General features: G+C 46.2%; 1 protein-coding gene across 1 annotated transcript in view; it reads right to left on the bottom strand.

Annotated features, from left to right (window-relative positions):
• Positions 1 to 1,512: 1,512 nt before the first annotated feature.
• Dnmbp (dynamin binding protein) overlaps positions 1,513 to 18,581 on the bottom strand; it is a 93,816-nt gene continuing 76,747 nt past the window's right edge. The window contains exons 12-17 of the mRNA XM_051200087.1: positions 9,683 to 9,811; positions 7,947 to 8,279; positions 7,502 to 7,681; positions 6,769 to 6,967; positions 4,363 to 4,913; positions 1,513 to 2,882 (exon numbers count right to left, since the gene is read on the bottom strand). Coding sequence (XP_051056044.1) covers positions 2,697 to 2,882; positions 4,363 to 4,913; positions 6,769 to 6,967; positions 7,502 to 7,681; positions 7,947 to 8,279; positions 9,683 to 9,811 — 1,578 coding nt within the window. The 3' untranslated portion in view covers positions 1,513 to 2,696. The remainder of the gene's footprint in view (positions 2,883 to 4,362; positions 4,914 to 6,768; positions 6,968 to 7,501; positions 7,682 to 7,946; positions 8,280 to 9,682; positions 9,812 to 18,581) is intronic.

Raw genomic sequence — 18,581 nt, 5'->3', positions numbered from 1 at the left:
TCTTGACTTAAGGTCAGAGAGTTCAAACCCACCATTGCTCCTGAAAGATATTTGGCCTAAGGAGTACCAATGGATGTCTTACCTTGAAAACAGGATATTTGGTTTAAGGTGTGATTACTTGGTATTTTAGGTATGGAGAAGGTAATTTTGCTTACTTGGTCTTTGTATCTTGGTAAGGAAGTCTTTTGCCTCTCTTTTGATTGGGTATGTAAGAACACTTGCCACGGTTCCTGGTATTCCCCGGATGTCCTCCCAACCCTATCCGGTGTCTCTGTCCTTTCTTTAGTATCTTTAATTTTTCCACGTGTCATTTCTTAATCCACATGCTTCTCTCCAAGCATGGTCGAGTAAACCAGGCAGGACTGGTCTCTCAGACTGGGGCTACAACAATCATGCAGGCATTTTTTGCTGTTGTCTCTAGGAGTTTCACTCTGGCCATCCCTGACCTCTGGCTCTTAAAATCTTTCTGTCCTACTTCTTTGATGGTCTCTGAATCTTTGGGGAGGCGATGTGATGCTACCTACAGATGTCTCATTTGTGACTGAGCACTCTGCTGTATTATTCTCTGCACTTTGACAGATTGTTTCTGTGGTAACCATCATCCACTGCACAAAGAGATGTGTCTGAGGACTGAGGGCTACTCTCATCTATGGGCAGAGAGAACAGGAGTAGGTTCATCCATGGCCCGGGAGCTCCTCAACCACGACTTCAGAGCCTGCTATGCAGGCTTCTGGGGGAACAGCCTTACCAGCTGTGAACCTAACTTTTTATGGTGAGAGCACGCGACACACTCAAGAGCAAAGGAAGGAAAGAACAAATTCAGAACCTGAACAAGGGATTAAACCCCAGGACGAGAAACCCAATAATTTGGGTGAAAGACTCAACAAAGACATAGAAATTCAGAGAAAACAGAAATCCTAGAAATGAAAACCTCGAATCACTTAAAAACTCAATGGGAAGTGATGTGATCCTCCGGCCTCTGCCTCCCAAGTGCTGGGGTTAAAGGTGTGCATCACAGGCCACACATCTGATACTCTATCTTAAGAAACCAAACTCAAAGCTGGCTGTCAAGGCAAACATACACTTGTAACCCCAACATCCAGATGAAGCGAAAGGATCTCACTGGAGACCTGCCTGGGCTATATAACAAGATCACCCCACTGTACCTCCAAAAAGAGAAAGAAAAAACACGTCCAAGTGGGTTAAAGACTTAAATCTATAACCAGAAACTGCAGAGCAGTGGTTCTCAACCTTCCTAATGCTGTGGCCCTTTAATACAGCTCCTCATGTTGTGGTGACCCCCCCAACCATAAAATTATTTCATTGCTATTTCATAACTGCAAACGTGCTACTGTTATGAATTGTAAATATCTGATGTGCAGGGTAGCTGATCCCCAAAGGGGTCATGGCCCATGAGTTGAGAACCACCTCTGCTGTAGAAGTGCTAAGAGAAAACAGGTCCCTTGCGACTGACTCAGCTGGGCAAGGATGAGAAAGTTGCGATTTAACATGGCTGATAGAAACACTTTTATTTATAAAATAGCTACTTAAATATAAACATCTCTAAGTATAAACACTTCGTAAGAGGCCACGCCACGGCCAGTGGAGTGGGAGCTGTGGCTGGGGAGTCCACAGGCACATCCCAATTCACCAGGATTTTAAGGCTATGTGCAAGTGAAGGAGCAGCGGCTGGAAGGCTGCTCCAATGCGGGCTTGTCTGGAGTCCGAGGGCCCCGCTGAGGCAAGTCTCGGGGGCCATTTCTTCACATGAGGTTAGAGCACCTTCCAGCTTGGGTGTGAGGTCTCATTAGGCACACTTTTAGCATCTGTTTGTCTTTGAATATTGTGTCTGAAGTATGGCAGTTGGTGGTAAGAAAGAAAAAGTCTATTTCCAAATCTGAGACAAGCTGCTTCTGTGGCCAGTGATCCTACCTACTTCAAATAAGCCACGGCTGTTGTGAGCACACATAGACACCACTAGATGGCAGCAGAGTGCTCAGAAGGCAGACAAAGGCATCCAGGCTTCCTCCAGGCTGGACTAGTTGGAGATCACTGCAGAACTGAGAGAGCTGACCCGGGAAGTCTAGAAAAGTTTGTCCGTTATTACATACAGGGAGAAAGGTTAGGAGACATCACACAACGACCATATACGGTTGAGGGGTATCAGGAAGAGGTGGATGACCATGTCTGACAAGGTAAGAGAACCTTCCAGACACAAGGTCAAAAGAAGATTATAAAGCGGTGAAAAACATGGCATTTGATGAACATCAGAGACGGGAGGGGTACAGGCACTGGAGTAGCTGACGTGTGATACGCCAGGTTTAGTGTGATGTGGCGTGTGTGGGGCGCTCAGAGTCCGCCCCTCTTCCTCTCAGTCGACCATGGAGGCTGCAACAACCGATGCACAAGCTTCCTGCACGCAACACTGCTTCTCTGATTGGAAATGTCACATTTCCCAAAGCTGACACCCACCTGGCCCGCTCCTTGTGGTTAATAAATCACTGGCAAGCCTTGGGGCCTACTTCAAACTCTAACGAGCATCCCAGTGTAAAACCCAATTGAGAGTAAAGCTTATCTTGCACTCCACGCTACGGATAAGCAGTGTGGCGGGTCCTGTGCTTAGCAGCGGGTGCCTGGAGCCCACCAGAGCCCTTCAGCAGGCTAAGAGTGTAGACAAGGGGGTTGGGACAGCCTGGTCAGGTGTACTCAGTCTTCCGGATATAACTGGAAGGGACATAGCCCTTCTTCCCGTCAACCTCAGCCAACCACCACTCTGTGTTGCCTGTGATATCTTTGAAGTCAAGGATCCTGAGTCTCTGATTGGCTGACACACTCAGTTCATTTGGGTTTCGTGCCTTGAAGGTGTAAACGGCAAAATAGACCTATGTGAAGGAGAGAGAAAGGGTTAGGAACCTGTTTGCAGCAATGCCGTGAGGGCAACAGTCTGTACTGAGTCACCAAGCACCGTGGGCTACCCGAGCTCTTTCCTCAAACTCAGACACTGGCCTGCCTCTGCCTCTCAAGTGCTACCAGTGCCAGGCTCAAAGCTGAATTTCGGATCTGATTTAGAGTTTACTTATGATCGGAGTAGTCCTTAATGAACAGGACAGAGGCAGGGGAATGCCACCAACCACAGGCCAGACTAAGACATGTGGTGAGACCCTGTCTCAAAAAATGAAAACCTCAGCTGGGCAGTGGTGGCGCATGCCTTTAATCCCAGTACTCAGGAGGCAGATCTCTGTGAGTTCAAGATCAACCTGGTCTACAAGAGCTAGTTCCAGGACAGCCTCCAAAACCACAGAGAAACCCTGTCTCGAAAAACAAAAACCAAAACAAAAACCCCTCAAAAACTGCAGAATTTTCACTGCTTCAGAACAGCAGGAACCTTTGGTCGATATGGAAGATGGAGGAGCTGTGAGGGAAGCTTTCTCTACTCCAATTCTGTATCCCACCTAGAAATCCTCAATAAAGAACACAGGCTTGGCCTACTCCAAACCCTGGGCTCCATTCCCGCAACAGGAAAGAAAACCAAAACCCCAAACCAAAGTAAAAACACACGATTAATCCCAAGGCAGGAACGGTCAATCTGTGGGGACACAGAGAGCAGGGGGCACAGTGTGCAGGTGGGGAGGGCTCAGTGATGTGAGAAGCCACGAGGCCCGGGACCACACACACCTAAGGACCAGGCTTCAGGACAGATCAGGCTCAGGAGTTGACGAAGCTAGACCTGAGTTGCCTGTAAGTCAGCAAATGCTGCCCACTCGGGTTCAGCACGGGACACCTGCCCTAGGCTGTCAGTACAAAGAGTTGCCAGGCAGAAGAAGCAGGGGCCACCCTCAGCTGTGACAGAAAGGTGGGACCGAGAGATGGGAACTGGCCTTTGGGATCCAGACTCCAGACTCAGCAACACAACACAGAGCACATAAGACTAGTGACCAAGGTGCAGCCTCGAATCAGCGTGGGGACCAAAATCTGTGACAAAGCTGACGCCTGGCTCACAAACACCAGGAACAGCTGGAACAGCACAGACTTCCATTTCTAAATTCTAGGAATAAAAATCTAGCTGGGGGACAAAGGACTGAATGGACGGGTTAAGCAGCAGCCCCCATACACTGGAAGAATTTATAGGTTGAAGAGTGAAAACAGGTTTCATCTTGGCACCTTTTTAACATCCAGTGACAGAGCAGGAGGACTCTAGGGACAGCCTAGAAGTGTCTGTGGGAGCAGGAGAGGGGGCTGCTCCCTAGGACAGCGGGGTTCTGGGGCATGGAGGACAGGCTAGAGTTACAGCCCCTCCACAGCCCTGTACTCACTCCACATCTGCCCACACCGAGGAGCCACACAGGGGCGGGGCGTGCGTACCTGGTTGCCTTCTGCCTCGCTGCTTCCGAGCCCTCTGTTTCTGTCTTCCAGAGTCTGATAGGTTCTTGCACTTCCTTTTATGGAGTCATTACCTTGCTCATTTCGCCCTGGTACAGAGGAACCGACGGCCTCCGGATGCCTGGAGCTTCTCTGGCAGCCCCTCAGGGCTGAGGCAGGTTGGCTTATATCTCTGGCGCCATCTGCAGAGTCCCCTGGCCTAAGCTGGCAGGGAGAGTCTGGGTCTGGCAAGCACCTGGAAGGTCCAGTTTCTGGACTCCCCGTGTTCAAGGACACACCGAGAGTTCCTTGGTCACATTCCTTCAGTGAAGATGTGTCCTGGGGCTGCTTCGGGGAAAGCCCTGAGGTGAAGGACACAGTCATGCTGTTGGAGTTGAAGGTCAAGGCACTGTTGCTGTTCTGCCGCTGGACCCTGGGGGAGGAGCTGCTGTGTTCCGACTCTGTGGAAGAGTGGCTGCCCACCGAGGCGTCCGAATGGCTGCGCCGAGGATTGTAGGGCTTCAGGAAGGAGCTGTACACAAAACCTTTGGTGACTGCAGAAGGGAAGGACAACAGCTAGAGCTGGAGTGTGTGCTAGGAGGTGAGGATACAAGGAATTTACAAAGGATAGTTTATAAAAGCCAAGCCAATGCGGTTGCAGTGATGGCTGGGCAGTTGAGAGCACTCGCTACTTATCCAGGGGGTTCGATGACCAGCACCCACATGGCAGCGACAACCATGTTCCAGGAGTCAACACTACCTTCTGGCTTCCACAGGCACCGGGTACATAATGTACACACAGACAAACATGCGGCCAATTCTCTATACTCATTTACGATAAATACTTTTTTTTCCCCCACAAAGCTAGATCAAGGAAGACAAAAACCAAATACTTTGTGATGCTTGCAGCAGCCAACCCCAGAAAATGCCCCACACCATGGCTACCTTACAAGCATGTCTGTGGACAATTGACAGGACAGTGAAAAAATCCAAAACACATCACATTTGTTTAAAAGTAACTAATGGTACACCAACATTTAGTGGGTCATACTGTGACCTCAGCACTTGGGAGACTGCAAATTCCAGGCCCACCTTGCCACAAAGTGAGACCTGTCTCAAAATAGCAGCCCCCCCCCCAAAAAAAACCCACAAAATATCAAATTTGGAATTTGGCAATGGGCACAGAAGACAATGTAACAAGTCACACAGAGAAGGCTTGGGTAAGCTTAAGTTCAAATACAGACAGGCTGCCCTTGTGCTGAGCCATCAGAAAGGGTATCTGCTCCCAACTCCCCATACAGCGAACCATCTTAGGGTCATGGAGTGCCGTGGACTACTCCGAGTACCCTACAGCAGGACACCGACTCTCGGGTCAAGCACACAGCCCTGCCCAGAGTGTGCACTTCAACAAATTGCCTATGATGACAATGGTGACAGAGGGCTCTTGGCCACATGTTTCAAACAAAAATGTTTCCTGTCCTAAGAAAGAGAAATCTGGAGAGCACAGACCCTGGGCATGCAACTCAATGCCCGAGGAACATGATTTCTTTTTGATATTTTATCTTATCCATTTTTTCTTTGTTTCTGTCCCAGGACACTGCTCAGTAGGAATTCCAGCTTCCTAGAGATGAGGGATGATCCTGGGCCCCCCCACACAGCAGGCTGTCTTTGGATGCAGTATGAGGTACACTATCCGGCTTTTTCCTGGCTTCTGGGGCCTGAACTCTAAATCCCAGACCTGTAGATACTTCAGCCTCCCCAGCCCACCAGATGTTTTAAAGAACCTCCACCAAATAGTAACCCTGGCCTATGCCCCCAAACTATCTAGAATACTTAGGCCAGGGGGCTAGGAAACTCATAATTTTTTTGGTTTGAGGAATGTCAAATATATATCTATTTCATAGCCCTCCACAGCAAAACAGATAATTCCTGCTGGAAAAGGTGAGCTATGACTAGCTATGACTACAGATCCTTCCCTGCTACTCTGTTCAGGTTTGACAAGAGGGTTCTGAAAGAGGCCCTGCTTTTCTAAACTTGGGGATTGTGGGGAAAGGGATTAGACTAAAGTCTATAATCTTCTTCCAAAAACAGAAAGCTGTGAACTGTTGGGTTTCAAGTCCCTCTCTAAACAGCCATGAAGTAACATTACAGGGAAAGCTAACAAAACCACAGGCTTTTAATGCATACACAGTTTACAGACTCAGAGGGCAGCTGCCTTGGCAACAGTTTCAGGGTAAATAAATAACAGAATGGTCCCTGAGAGTTGTCAAAAGGAAAGCAATCCCAAGCAGGTGGCTTCACTACCAAGCTGGGTGCCACACACTCTAGAAATCAGGACAGTTAGTTCTATGACCCCTCCCCTGTCTTTTTCCCATTCAGTCACATTTACCCAGAGCCTGGCGTCCTCACCTCCATTGTCGATGAGCCAGCGGTTCTGACTGCCCATGGGGTCTTTCTTTTTTATCACCCCCACCAGGTCACCTTCCAAAAGAGGGACATCCAAGTCCTGAGCAGCGTTGAAGTTCCGTTCCACCTGGAAGAGCTTTTCAGGTGGGTACCTTGCCAGCAGGGAGGCTCGGAGCTCCTCAGATTGCAGCATGTAGCTTGGCTGAGAAACAAGACCAATAAGAACCCCAATGTCAGCCTAGCCCAGGACCAGGAAGAACCTGCCATCACCTTAGCAGTTGTATTTCATCTCAGCCTGTCATCTCAAGAGCGTACAATCCTTGGCCACCCAACTACCTTTCATAACCAAATCAGTGTTAGGTAAAAACTGTGGTCCTTTAAGCAATGTTTTGATGTCTCTGAAGCCAGGAAGCAAGCTAACACCCTTACTTTATGCAAAAATATAAAATAAGACAAAAATATAATTAAAATGCTAAACTAATACTGGGGCCAGGGGAGGGGGCTGTGCTGGAACAGGCTCTTATTATTACAAAAATCAAAACTCCCACTAAGCTGTCCATATGCAGAGGCACACTAGGCTCTGCTTATGTGCTGGGCAACTCCACACGTTAACTCATTTAAGTCTGGTGCTAGCCCTGTGATGTGGGGCTGGTAGATATCAACTACCATCTGGGTTGGAGTTGATGAAGTGACATGTGGATACTAGTCCTGGGCGTCACACAAGGTGCCTACTCACCATGCCAAGCAGAGGCTTCCGGGATGACTGGCGGTCTGTGGTCTTCCTCTCAAAGGGCTTCCTGGGAGCAGGGAGGGACTCAGGAAAGAAGGTGAAGACCTGCAGCTGCTGTAGGACCCGGCTGTGCTCCTCGTGGAAGATGGCGATCAAGTTGCCTTCTCGGTCAGTGGCTCTCAGTAACTGCGGACCACAGGGAGTCAAGGCAGGAGAGAGAAGAACACGCATGAAAGACCCCTGGGCCCTACACAGCCAACTACACACTACGGTCAGCTGTAGTTGGCTGAACTGGGTACCAGAGTGGCAGGACAAGGACAACCTCAGGCTTCAAGACACGGAGAATGGACAAGAGTCCCTGATAGGCGGGACTGAATGACCCTACCAAGAACTCTTGAGGGTGCCAGTTGTACTGAGAGGTAACTCGGCCCCAGGCGGGTGAAGGCCTTACCGACATCAGGGGCTGGAGCTGCTCCAATGCCTGCTGCACGAAGTCACAGTGGGCCTCGGCATAGCCGTGGATGCAGTTGGTGAAGAGCCCCTGGGCGTACTGCTGGAACTTGGGCAGCTCGTCCAGCAGCTGGGCATTCAGGGCCTCGTAGTTGTTGCGGGCTGACTGCAGCTCTTCCAGAGTCTTCTTGTCCTTAAGCTTCTCCGCTCGCTCTGTGCAGTTGTAGAAGTCCAGGAGCTTGTCAAAGCGTTTCTGCACCAGCTTGTGGGGACCCGTGAACATGCTCAACAGCTGGCTTAAGGGATTGATGACAAGCCGCTCAGTCCTCTCCTTCTGTGGGGACAAGAGAGGCACGTTGCTGTCATACCTCACTTGTCTCCAAAGCACTTTAAGGCTGATTTGGCCTTATACCCACCCCGCTTTGCTCTACGGCCCAATGTGACCCTGAACAGACACATAGCCATGCCCTACCACGCTTTGCCTGGCAATTCTCACACTGGGGCTTTTGCCAGCCAGGCCCCTCTCTTTAGCTTCTTCACTGATGAATGGTTAAAGTACACCTCGGGATGCTGTGTGATTCTTCTGTGCGGCTACCCTATGACATGCACTTGTCTGCACAGCCTTAAGTCTGGGATGGCATCCTCTCATTCAGTTTCTAGGCGTCACTGTGTGGTAATGCCCACTGGGATGGTGTCCCCTCATTCAGTTTCTAGGCGTCACTGTGTGGTAATGCCCACTTTTACTTTCCCCTAGAAAGACAGACGTTGAGGGTATGCCGCTGAACACACAAAAGTGTACATAGGTTCTCAGCAGAGTCATCTGCGCAGGAACATGTGCATGCAGACACCAGAGGACACCTTGGTGTCATGCTTCAGGAGTAATTTACCTTATTTTTGAGAAACGGACTCTTGCTGTCCTATAATACACCAAATAACCTTGGATGGCTGGCCAGTGAGGCACCAGTCCCTGCTCCCCAGTGCTGAGATTACAAGCATGTGCCACCACCCCTACTGGAGATAGAATTTAGGTCCTCAGGCCATGCATGGTGGCACATGACTTTAATCCCAGCACTTGGGAGGCAGAAACAGGCAGATCTAGGAGTCTGAGAGCAGCCCGGTCTACAGAGTGAGTTCTAGGACAGTCTGAAATGTTACACAGATGAATCCTATCACAAAAAACCAAAACCAAACAAAGAGTATAGGTCCTGCTGTTCTTTGTCAGCTGAGCTGTCCCAGCCCCTAATACAAGAATTTCCTCATGAAGCCCCTGGAAGTTTCTCATCGTGCATACCCACTTTAGCCTTACTCCCTGCAGAGAGCTCTAACAACAAACCTCAAACACACAATATAATGGCAATTAAATAACCCTGTTATCTTTGGATAGCACTTTCTCTATGAAGTCATTTGCTGTGTAAAACCTATCTGATCACATTTTAACTGGAAAAGGGATACGCAGGAATCACTTTTTTTGAGATGAGACTACTCAGTGACCATGCCAGACTAAATTTCCTAGCTTTTCTCCATAGTTTGCCCTGTGATCTAAGAACACAAGTTAAGGGACATTTACAGCTCCTACTGTTCCTCCAATAGGTCACATTCTATCTTAAACTCAGATGCAGCACACTAGAACTTGTGACTCTGGTCTCTGGAAGGGACTTTTGTGCCAGATGCCTTTTGAGAGCCCCCCCCCCCCAGGAAGGATGCCCAGCCTGGAACGGGGGCTGGGCAATCACTTACAAAACGCGTGAAGAGCTGGTCACTGATGTAGCGATGCACCTTCTCGAACTGCTCCAGGTCACGGTGTCCCCTCTCCATGCACAGGTCCCACAAGCTCATGGCTGCCACCACTTTCACGCACGCAGATTCCTGGGGCGTGACAAAGACATGAGTGAGAACACCAGGAACTTTCTGGTCTTCAACCGTCACCCTGAGCAGCGGCTTGCGGTAACAATTCTGCCCTACAAACGCCCCTCTCTAGCAACATTTTCACTTTGAACTAAATGATGTACGGGGCACAGAGAAAAGCACTGTAGTTTCATCAGTTTAGCAATTTCTACACCCCAGTAGAGGGAAGTTTTTATTGTTTTAATGGTGTACACATTTAATCCCAGGATTTAGGAGGCAAATGGATCTCTGAATTTGAGGCCAGCCTGATCTACAGAGAGTGTTCCAGAGTACACAGGACTACACAGAGAAACCCTGCTTTGAAAAAAACAAAAGATGGAAAAATCTGCATGTGTGCACCCAGGAAGGCCAGAAAGATATATCCCCTGGAGCAGGAGTTACAGACTGTGAGCTGCCCATCTGCTGTGGTGCTGGGAACCAAACTTATGGTCTTCAGAATGGATCAGAAGGCCTTTTTCTCATTTTGATATGGGAATTTGTGTGTCATTCTTGAGCAGAAGCCATGTAATCTTTTGTGCATTGTCCTGATTTTAAATATATGTGCTGTCAAGCCAAACATCCAAGCCTTTAATTCATTCACAGTAAGAGGTTCCTGGAGGATTAAGGAGCAATCACCTCCCTGCTCAAGGCTTGGCTCACACTGCCCTTCCCCAGCCCAGCTGCTTCAACCTCTCTCTTGACAACCTGTCCGGCTCCCACCCTCCTCCAAGTCTTCCCATCACTACAAAAACATCTTCCGTCAGATGACTCCCTAAGTCTTGGTGGTGTCTCCTTGTCCACGCCCACTGAGATGTGAGCTCATCTGTCGTGCTTGTTGGCTCAGTTATCACACACAGGAGAGGCCTCTGACCCGTCATGACTGAGTCCTGAGCTAGGTTGTCTGCTTGGCACAATGACTGGCATTTTAAGTTTATGGAACACCTACTGTATGGATATTAATGCAGATGAAATCCAAGTGCATTTCAAAGGTTAACAAAAATCCCCTTAGCAAAAACCATCTGCGTCTCACACATTAACAGTTCATAACATCTGCAGGTATTTTACTCTTAAATCATGTACACAGATGGGGAGTCGTATCTATTGTCCGCAGGATAAACTGAAGAATCTCCCTGGTTCTTTCTTCTCTAGCGGGGAACTGCCAAAAGGTGATTCCTGTTTCCTCTTACCTAACTGTAGGGTGTTACAGGCAGCGCAAGCCTGTAATCCCAGCATTCAAGAGCTGGGTGTGGGAGGGGAATCGTAGTCATCCTTGGCTACACAGTGAACTGGGGGCCAGCCTGGGCTACATGAGATTTCACCTCAAGGAAGGAACAAACAAAACTATTGTAACCGGTGAGCCTTCCCACATGTGCTGCGGCTGCCTCTGCCTCTCTAGCCCGTCTGTTGTCGGGAAGGGCCTTTCAGTAGTGACAGAAGTGTCCCATGCATTGTCTCCTACCTAACCTTCACTGCCGGTCAGAGCCAGACAACTCATCAGTCAGATGGCTGTTAGTGTCACGTAGTCTCTGCCTTATCCCCTCTGTCATTTTTTATTGAGGCAGTCTTGTGTTGCAGTCCATCTAGCATCAAACCCACAGCAATCCCCCTGCCTCAGCCTCCTCAGTGCTAGGAGAACACCACCACGCTCACCTCACCCTTTGTTTTTGTAAATTAAACATTTTTTTTTCAAAGCAAGAAATCTCTTCGAAAGAAAATGATACTCACTTATGACGAGAATATACACACTGTGCCTACACACACTGTTCTAAATCAAGAACATCAATGTCCTGAGCCACCTGGTGCCCTTTAGCCCCTCCTGTTCCCCTAGGGTTCATATGGATCAGACAGCTCGGCTTTGCAAATTGAAAGGTAAGATGGCTGATTGTGGTGGCTCATACCTGACATGCTGCTACTCCGAAGATGGAAGCTGAATCAAAAGTTCAAGGCCAGGGCTAGAGAGGTGGCCCAGTGGCTCAGAGCACTTGTTGCTCTTCTAGAGGACTGAGTTCAGTTCCTAGCACCCATGTGGGGCAGCTCACGTTGCCTTTAACTCCAGAGGATCTGGCATCCTTGGCAGGCACCATAGGCATCTGCGTGTATGTGTGTGCACACCTCCACACAAATAATAAAACTTAAGAAAAAATGGTTAGGGCCACCTTACAATACATAGACACTGGGAGCCTGAGACCAGCCTACGTGAGACACTGTCTCACACTCAGAGGGCACCAGAGCTCTCCCACCTTATCCCAGCTTCGACAGCCATTCCCTGGGAACCTACCAACCAAGCCTGCCAGAAAAGTAGGTAGGTAAGCTTCAGATCACTCTCTCCCTTCTCCTCATCCAATGCCACATTCTCAACCCCAGCTCTGTAGCAAATCACCTGCTGTGGCCTCTCCTCAACCCCCGACCCCTCCCAAGGGGATAAGCAGATCCTGGTGGAACACTCTACTTTCCTTCCCTGCTGTGGACCCCCTCCCCACTTACTTCTAGTCCAACCCCACCCCTAAGTGTCAGCTCCCAATACCAAGGGGACACATCGTATCTAGAAGCCCCAGAGGCCACACCTAGCAGGATCCCAGAAACATTTCCTACCAGGCAACACACAGTCTCCTAAGAACCAGAGAGGGCAATAGAAGCCAAGGAACAAAAACACTTACCCAACAAAGACCAGACCAGATGTCAGCACCCAGAGTCACAATCATTCCAAACCCGGATGCCTGGGTGCCAATGTAAAAGTAACATCCATCCATCCATCCTCACTAGAGCCCAGCAAACTTACCACAGCAGGCCCAGAGAAATACAACATAGCCGAAGCACAAGGCAAGGCCTTAAAATAGTCTTTATGAATGTCATAGAGGTCCTTAAAGAGGAAATGAACCCTTTAAGTCCCTTAAGAAATCTATGTAAACCAGGCATGGTGGTGGATGCCTTTAGTCCCTGCACTCAGGTGGCAGAGGCAGGCCTAATCTACAAAGAGTTCCAGGACAGCCAGGGCTATTACACAGAGAAAGCCTGGGTTGAGATGGATAGAGATCTATAAAAACACAGACAATGGAAGGAAATAAATAAAACAATTCAAGATCTAAGAGTAGAGATAGAATCAACAAGGAAAACCCAAACTGAGGAAAATCGGGAAATGAAACGTTTAGGAGCATGGATAGGAACTGTAGAGACAAACCTCACCAAGAGTATAAGAGATGGGAGAGAGGCTCTTAGGCAGCGAATACAGGACAGAAAAAAATGGACACCTCAGTCAAAGAAAACATCAAATCTAAAAGACTTCAGGCACAAAACACCCAGGAAATCTAAGAATGACAGGAATAGAGGAAGGAGAAGAAAGCCAGGCCAAAGGCACAGAAAATATTCTCAGTGAAATCATAAAAGAACTAACCTAAAGGAGGTACCCACCAAAGTACAGAAAGCATACAGAAAACCAGACTGGACCAGCAAAGAAAGTCCCTCAGCACATAGTAATCAAAGCAGTAAACACACAGAACATTAAAAGCTGCAAGAGAAAAGACCAAGGACCATATAAAGGCAGACCTATTAGAATAACATCAGAACTCTCCTTACACCCCTGCCCATTCCCCCCACCCCCAGATTTTCAAGACAGGGCTTCTCTGTGTAACAGCCCTGGCTGTCCTAAACTCACTCTGTAGACCAGGCTGGCCTGGAACTCAGAGATCCACCTGCCTCTGCCTTCCGAGTGTTGGTATTAAAGGCTTAGGCTGCATTGCCCAGCAACATGTGACGTCTCAGTGGAGACTCTAAAAGCCAGAAGGACCTGGACAAATGTTCTACAGATTCTAAGAGACCACAGATCCCAGTCTATACTACTATATGCAGCAGAATTCTCTATCACAATAGATGGAGAAAGCCATTCCAAGATAAAAACAAATACAATCCTACAGAAAGTGAGGTTAACCACACCAAAGAAAACACACGGAATAAATAATTTTAGGCCAGTAAATGAAAATTGGAGGGGGGAAAACCCAGAAGAAGAAAATAACAGGAGTCAATGAACACTGCTCCTTGATAACTCTAACTCCCTAATAAACAGACACAGACTAATAGAATGGATTAAAAACATGATCTACCTTTCTACTACAGCCAAGAAACACACCTCAACATCAAGACAGGTATCACCTCATGGTAAAAGGATGGAAAAAGATTCCAAGCAAATGGACCTAAGAAGCAAGCTGGTGTACCCATTTTTTTTTTTTTTTTAATTCTAATTTGTTTGATTATTATGTATACAGTGTTCTGCCTGCATGTACACCTGCATGCCAGAAGAGGGCACCAGATCTCATTATAGATGGGTGTGAGCCATCATGTGATTACTGGGAATTGAACTCAGGACCTCTGGAAGAGCAGTCAGCGCTCTTAACCTCTGAGCCATTTCTCCAGCCTCATGGTGTATCCATTTTAGTATTTGACAATATAGACCTCAAACCAAAATTAATTAGAAGAGGCAGGGAAGGACACTACATACTCAAAGGAAAAATTCACCAAGAGGACACTGCAATTCTTTACATCTTCTATACATTAAACACAAAGGCACCCAAGTTAATTAAAGGAACACTATTACAGTTTAAATCACATACTGACCCTCACACACTGGTAGTGGGAGCTTCAATACCCCACCAATGATACAGGAGCTACTTGATGTCATAAACCAAATGGACCTAACAGATAGCTACAGAACATTTCAACCAAAAGAATATATTTTCTTCTCAGCAACTCATGGAACTTTTGCCAATGTGACCACATAACCAGACACAAAGCAAGTCTCAACAGCTACAAGAAAATTGAGGGAAAAACAAAACAAAACAAAAACCCTGCATCCTATCTGACCACCATGGATTAAAGATGGATGTCAACAACAGAAAACCTATAAACTCCTGGGAACTGAACAACTGGACGAAAAAATGGGTCAAGACAGAAATTAAGAAACTTATGTGACACAATAAAAGAGGCAAATTCACAGCACTAAGTGCCTACATAAAGGAAATGTAGAATTCTCATGCTAGTAACATAAAAGCACATCAGAAAGATCTAGAACAAAAGAAGGAACCACGCCCTAAACAAGTAGACAGCAGGAAACAGTCAAACTCAAGGATGAAATCAATAAAAAAGAAACAAATTAAAAACAGTTCAAAGAATAAATGAAACAAAGAGTCAGCTTCTTTGAGAAAATGAGTAATAGTGACAAACCCATATCCAAATTAACAAAGTAGAAATGAAAGTGGCGGACACAACAGACACCAAGGAAACCCAGACAATCATAAGAACAGACTTTAAAAATCTGTACTCTACCAAATTGGAAAACCTAAAAGAAATGGATAATATACCACTTACCCAAGTTAAATCAAGATCAAATAAACAATTTAAACAGACCTACCAGGCCCAGTGAAACATTAAAAGTCTCCCAACCAAAAAAGCCCAGGGCCAGATGGATTTAGTGCAGAATTTTACCAGATTTTCAAAGAAGAGTTAATGCCAAGACTTCTCAAATTAGAAACAGAAGGAATGCTGCCCAATCCATTTTATGTGGCCACAGTTACCCAGATATCTAAACCTCATAAAGACCTACTAAAGAAAATTACAGACCAGTTTCTCTTAGGAACACAGATGCAAAAATTCTCAATAAGATACGTGTAAACTGAATCCAAGAACACATCAAAAAGACCTTCCCCCATGACCAAGTAGCTCTCATCCCAGAGACGCAGGGATGGGGTAACATATGTAAATCAATAAATGTAATCCATCATATAGACCAACCAAAAGACCAACCCACACATGACCATCTCATTAGATATAGAAAAGGCCTTTGACAAAACCCAACACCCCTTCATGATAAAGTCCTGGGGAGATCAGGGATACATGGGCATTCTTCAACATAACAAAGGCAGTTTATAGCAAGCCCACAGCCAACATCAACTTAAATGGAGAACAACTCAAAACAGTTCTGCTGAAATTAGGAACAGGACAAGGTTGCCACTTTTCATCCATACCCATCCCGTATGTCACTTGAGTCTTAGCCAGTGCAAATAAGACAACTGAAGGAAATCAAGGGGATACGGATTGGAAAGGAGTCAAATATCTTTATATGCAGGTAATATGATAGTATATGTAAGTGATGCCAATTCCAACGGGAAACCCCAACCACTGATAAACATTTTCAGCAAAGTAGCAGGATACAAAATCAACTTAGGAAAATCAGTAGCCCTCTTCTACACAAATGACAAATGTGCTAAGAAAGTTATCAGGGAAACAATACCCTTCAAAATAGCCTCAAAAATATTAAATACCTTGGAGTAACTTTAACCAAGCAATTAAAAGACTTTACGACTAAAATCTTTAAGACATTGAAGAAAGAAATTGAAGAAGATATCAGCAGATGGAAAGATCTCCCATGCTCATGGACCAATAGGATTAATACAGTAAAAGTGACCATCCTGGGGTTGGAGAGACAGATAGCTCAGTGGCTAAAAGCACTGGCTGCTCTTCAGAGGACCCAGGCTTAATTCTGAGCACCCACATGGTAGCTTACCATTACCCGTAACTACAGTTTTAGGAGATCGGACACCTTCACACACACATGCATACAGGCTAAATACCAATGCACATTAAAATAAAAATAAGTCATTACAAAAAATAAATCTATCTTACCATTCTACAGATTCAATGCAATCCCCATCAAAATTCCAACACAGATCTTGAAATGCCAATTTTCAGATAAAATAACCCTGAATAACCAAAGAACTACTGGAGGTGTCACCATCCCTGATTTCAAGCTGTACTACAGAGCACAGTAATAAAAACAGCACAGTACTGGCACAAAAACAGACATATTGATCAATGGAATCCAACCGAAGAAAGACCCAGACATAAGTCCACAGACCTATGGACAATAAAGCCAGAAATACACACTGGAAAAAGAGAGAATTTCCAACAAATGGTGCTGGTCTAACTGGATGTCAGCATGTAGAAGAATGCAAATAGATCTATATCTAACACCCTGCTCAAAACTCAAGTCCAAGTGGATCAAAGGCGTCAACATAAACCCAGATACACTGAGCCCGATAGAAGAGAAAGTGGGGAACGGCCTTGGCACAGGACAAGAGTTTCTGAACTGAACACCATCAGCACAGGCACTAATATCAATCACTACTAAACGGGACCTCGTGAAACTGAAAGGTGTCTACACAGCAAAGGATACCATCATTTGACAAAGTGGCAGCCTACAGAATGGGGAAAGATTTTTATCCTCTCCACATCTGATAGAGAGCTAATATCCAAAATATATAAAGAACCCAAAACAAAACCAAACCAAACTGGACATCAAGAAAACAATCTTTAAAAAGAAACAAAACAACAAATAACTCAATTTAGAAATGGGCTGCAGATCAAAAAAAGGATTTTCCAAAGAAGAAACACAAATGGCTGAGAAACTTATCCAAAATATATAAAGAACCCAAAACAAAACCAAACCAAACTGGACATCAAGAAAACAATCTTTAAAAAGAAACAAAACAACAAATAACTCAATTTAAAAATGGGCTGCAGATCAAAAAAAGGATTTTCCAAAGAAGAAACACAAATGGCTGAGAAACTTATAAAGAAATGTTCAACATTCTTAGTCATCAAGGAAATGCAAGTCAATACTACTTTGGGATTCCATCTTACACTAGTGCGAATGGCTAAGATCAGGTTCACAAGTGACAGCTCACACTGGTGAAGATGTGGATTGAGGGAAGCACGCCTCCATTGCTGGTGGGAGTGCAAACGCATACAGCTACTGTGGAAATCAGTGTGGCAGTTCCCCAGGAAGATGGGACTCAGCCAGTTACACCACTCTTGGGCATATACCCAAAGGATGCTTCACCCTACCACAGAGACACTTGCACAGCCATGCTCATTGCTTTTGTATTCGTAACAGCCAGAAACTGGAAATAATCTAGATGTCTACCAATGAATAAACAGATTTTTAAAAAAATGTACATTTACATGATGGAATATTACTCTGCTGTTAAAATAAATGTAATCATGGTATTAATAGGTAAATGGGTGGAACTAGAAAAAAAAAATCATCCCAAGTGAAGAACTAGAAAAAAATCATCCTGAGTGAGGTAACCCAGACCCAGGAAGACAAATATGGTATTCACTAACATTTGGCTTATAGCTGTTGTTAGATAAGCATGCTACAGAGGTAGAACCAGACGTTAGGTGTACACTAAGGGATTTGGGGGAGGGACAGATCTTCCTAGGAAGGGGAAATAGAATAGTTATGTACAGACTGTGGCGGCAGTAGTGGGGGGAGATGGATGGATAGGGGATGGACTGGAACAAGATCAAGGAGGGGGAGGAGAGAGGGGGGAGGGACGGACAGCTAAAATTAAGGGCCATTTGAGGGGTCACACAGAAACCTAACCCCGTAGAAGCTTCCTAAATTATATACATATAATGAAGCCGATCTGAATGAAACACCAAGTAACAGCATTCACTCCTACTGGCCAGTGTTCTTGGTACTCTGCTCGATACTAAAGGAGAAACATAAACAGAATCCCAGCTACAAACCCTTCCACTACAATGTGTCCTCTCTGAAAGGTACCCCGGTGCAATGGTGACAGAAAGTTTATGGGAGTAACCATAAATATCTGATCGGATTTAAAGCCCACTCCATGAGATGCTGCTTGGGTGGCCAAGGACATTAGACTAGGGAGCCCAGGGATTTGGGGGGAAACCAAAT

The sequence above is a fragment of the Phodopus roborovskii genome, unplaced genomic scaffold (assembly GCF_943737965.1).
Source record: "Phodopus roborovskii unplaced genomic scaffold, PHOROB, whole genome shotgun sequence".
NCBI classification, from domain to species: domain Eukaryota; kingdom Metazoa; phylum Chordata; class Mammalia; order Rodentia; family Cricetidae; genus Phodopus; species Phodopus roborovskii.
This window is presented reverse-complemented; position numbering and strand designations above follow the sequence as displayed.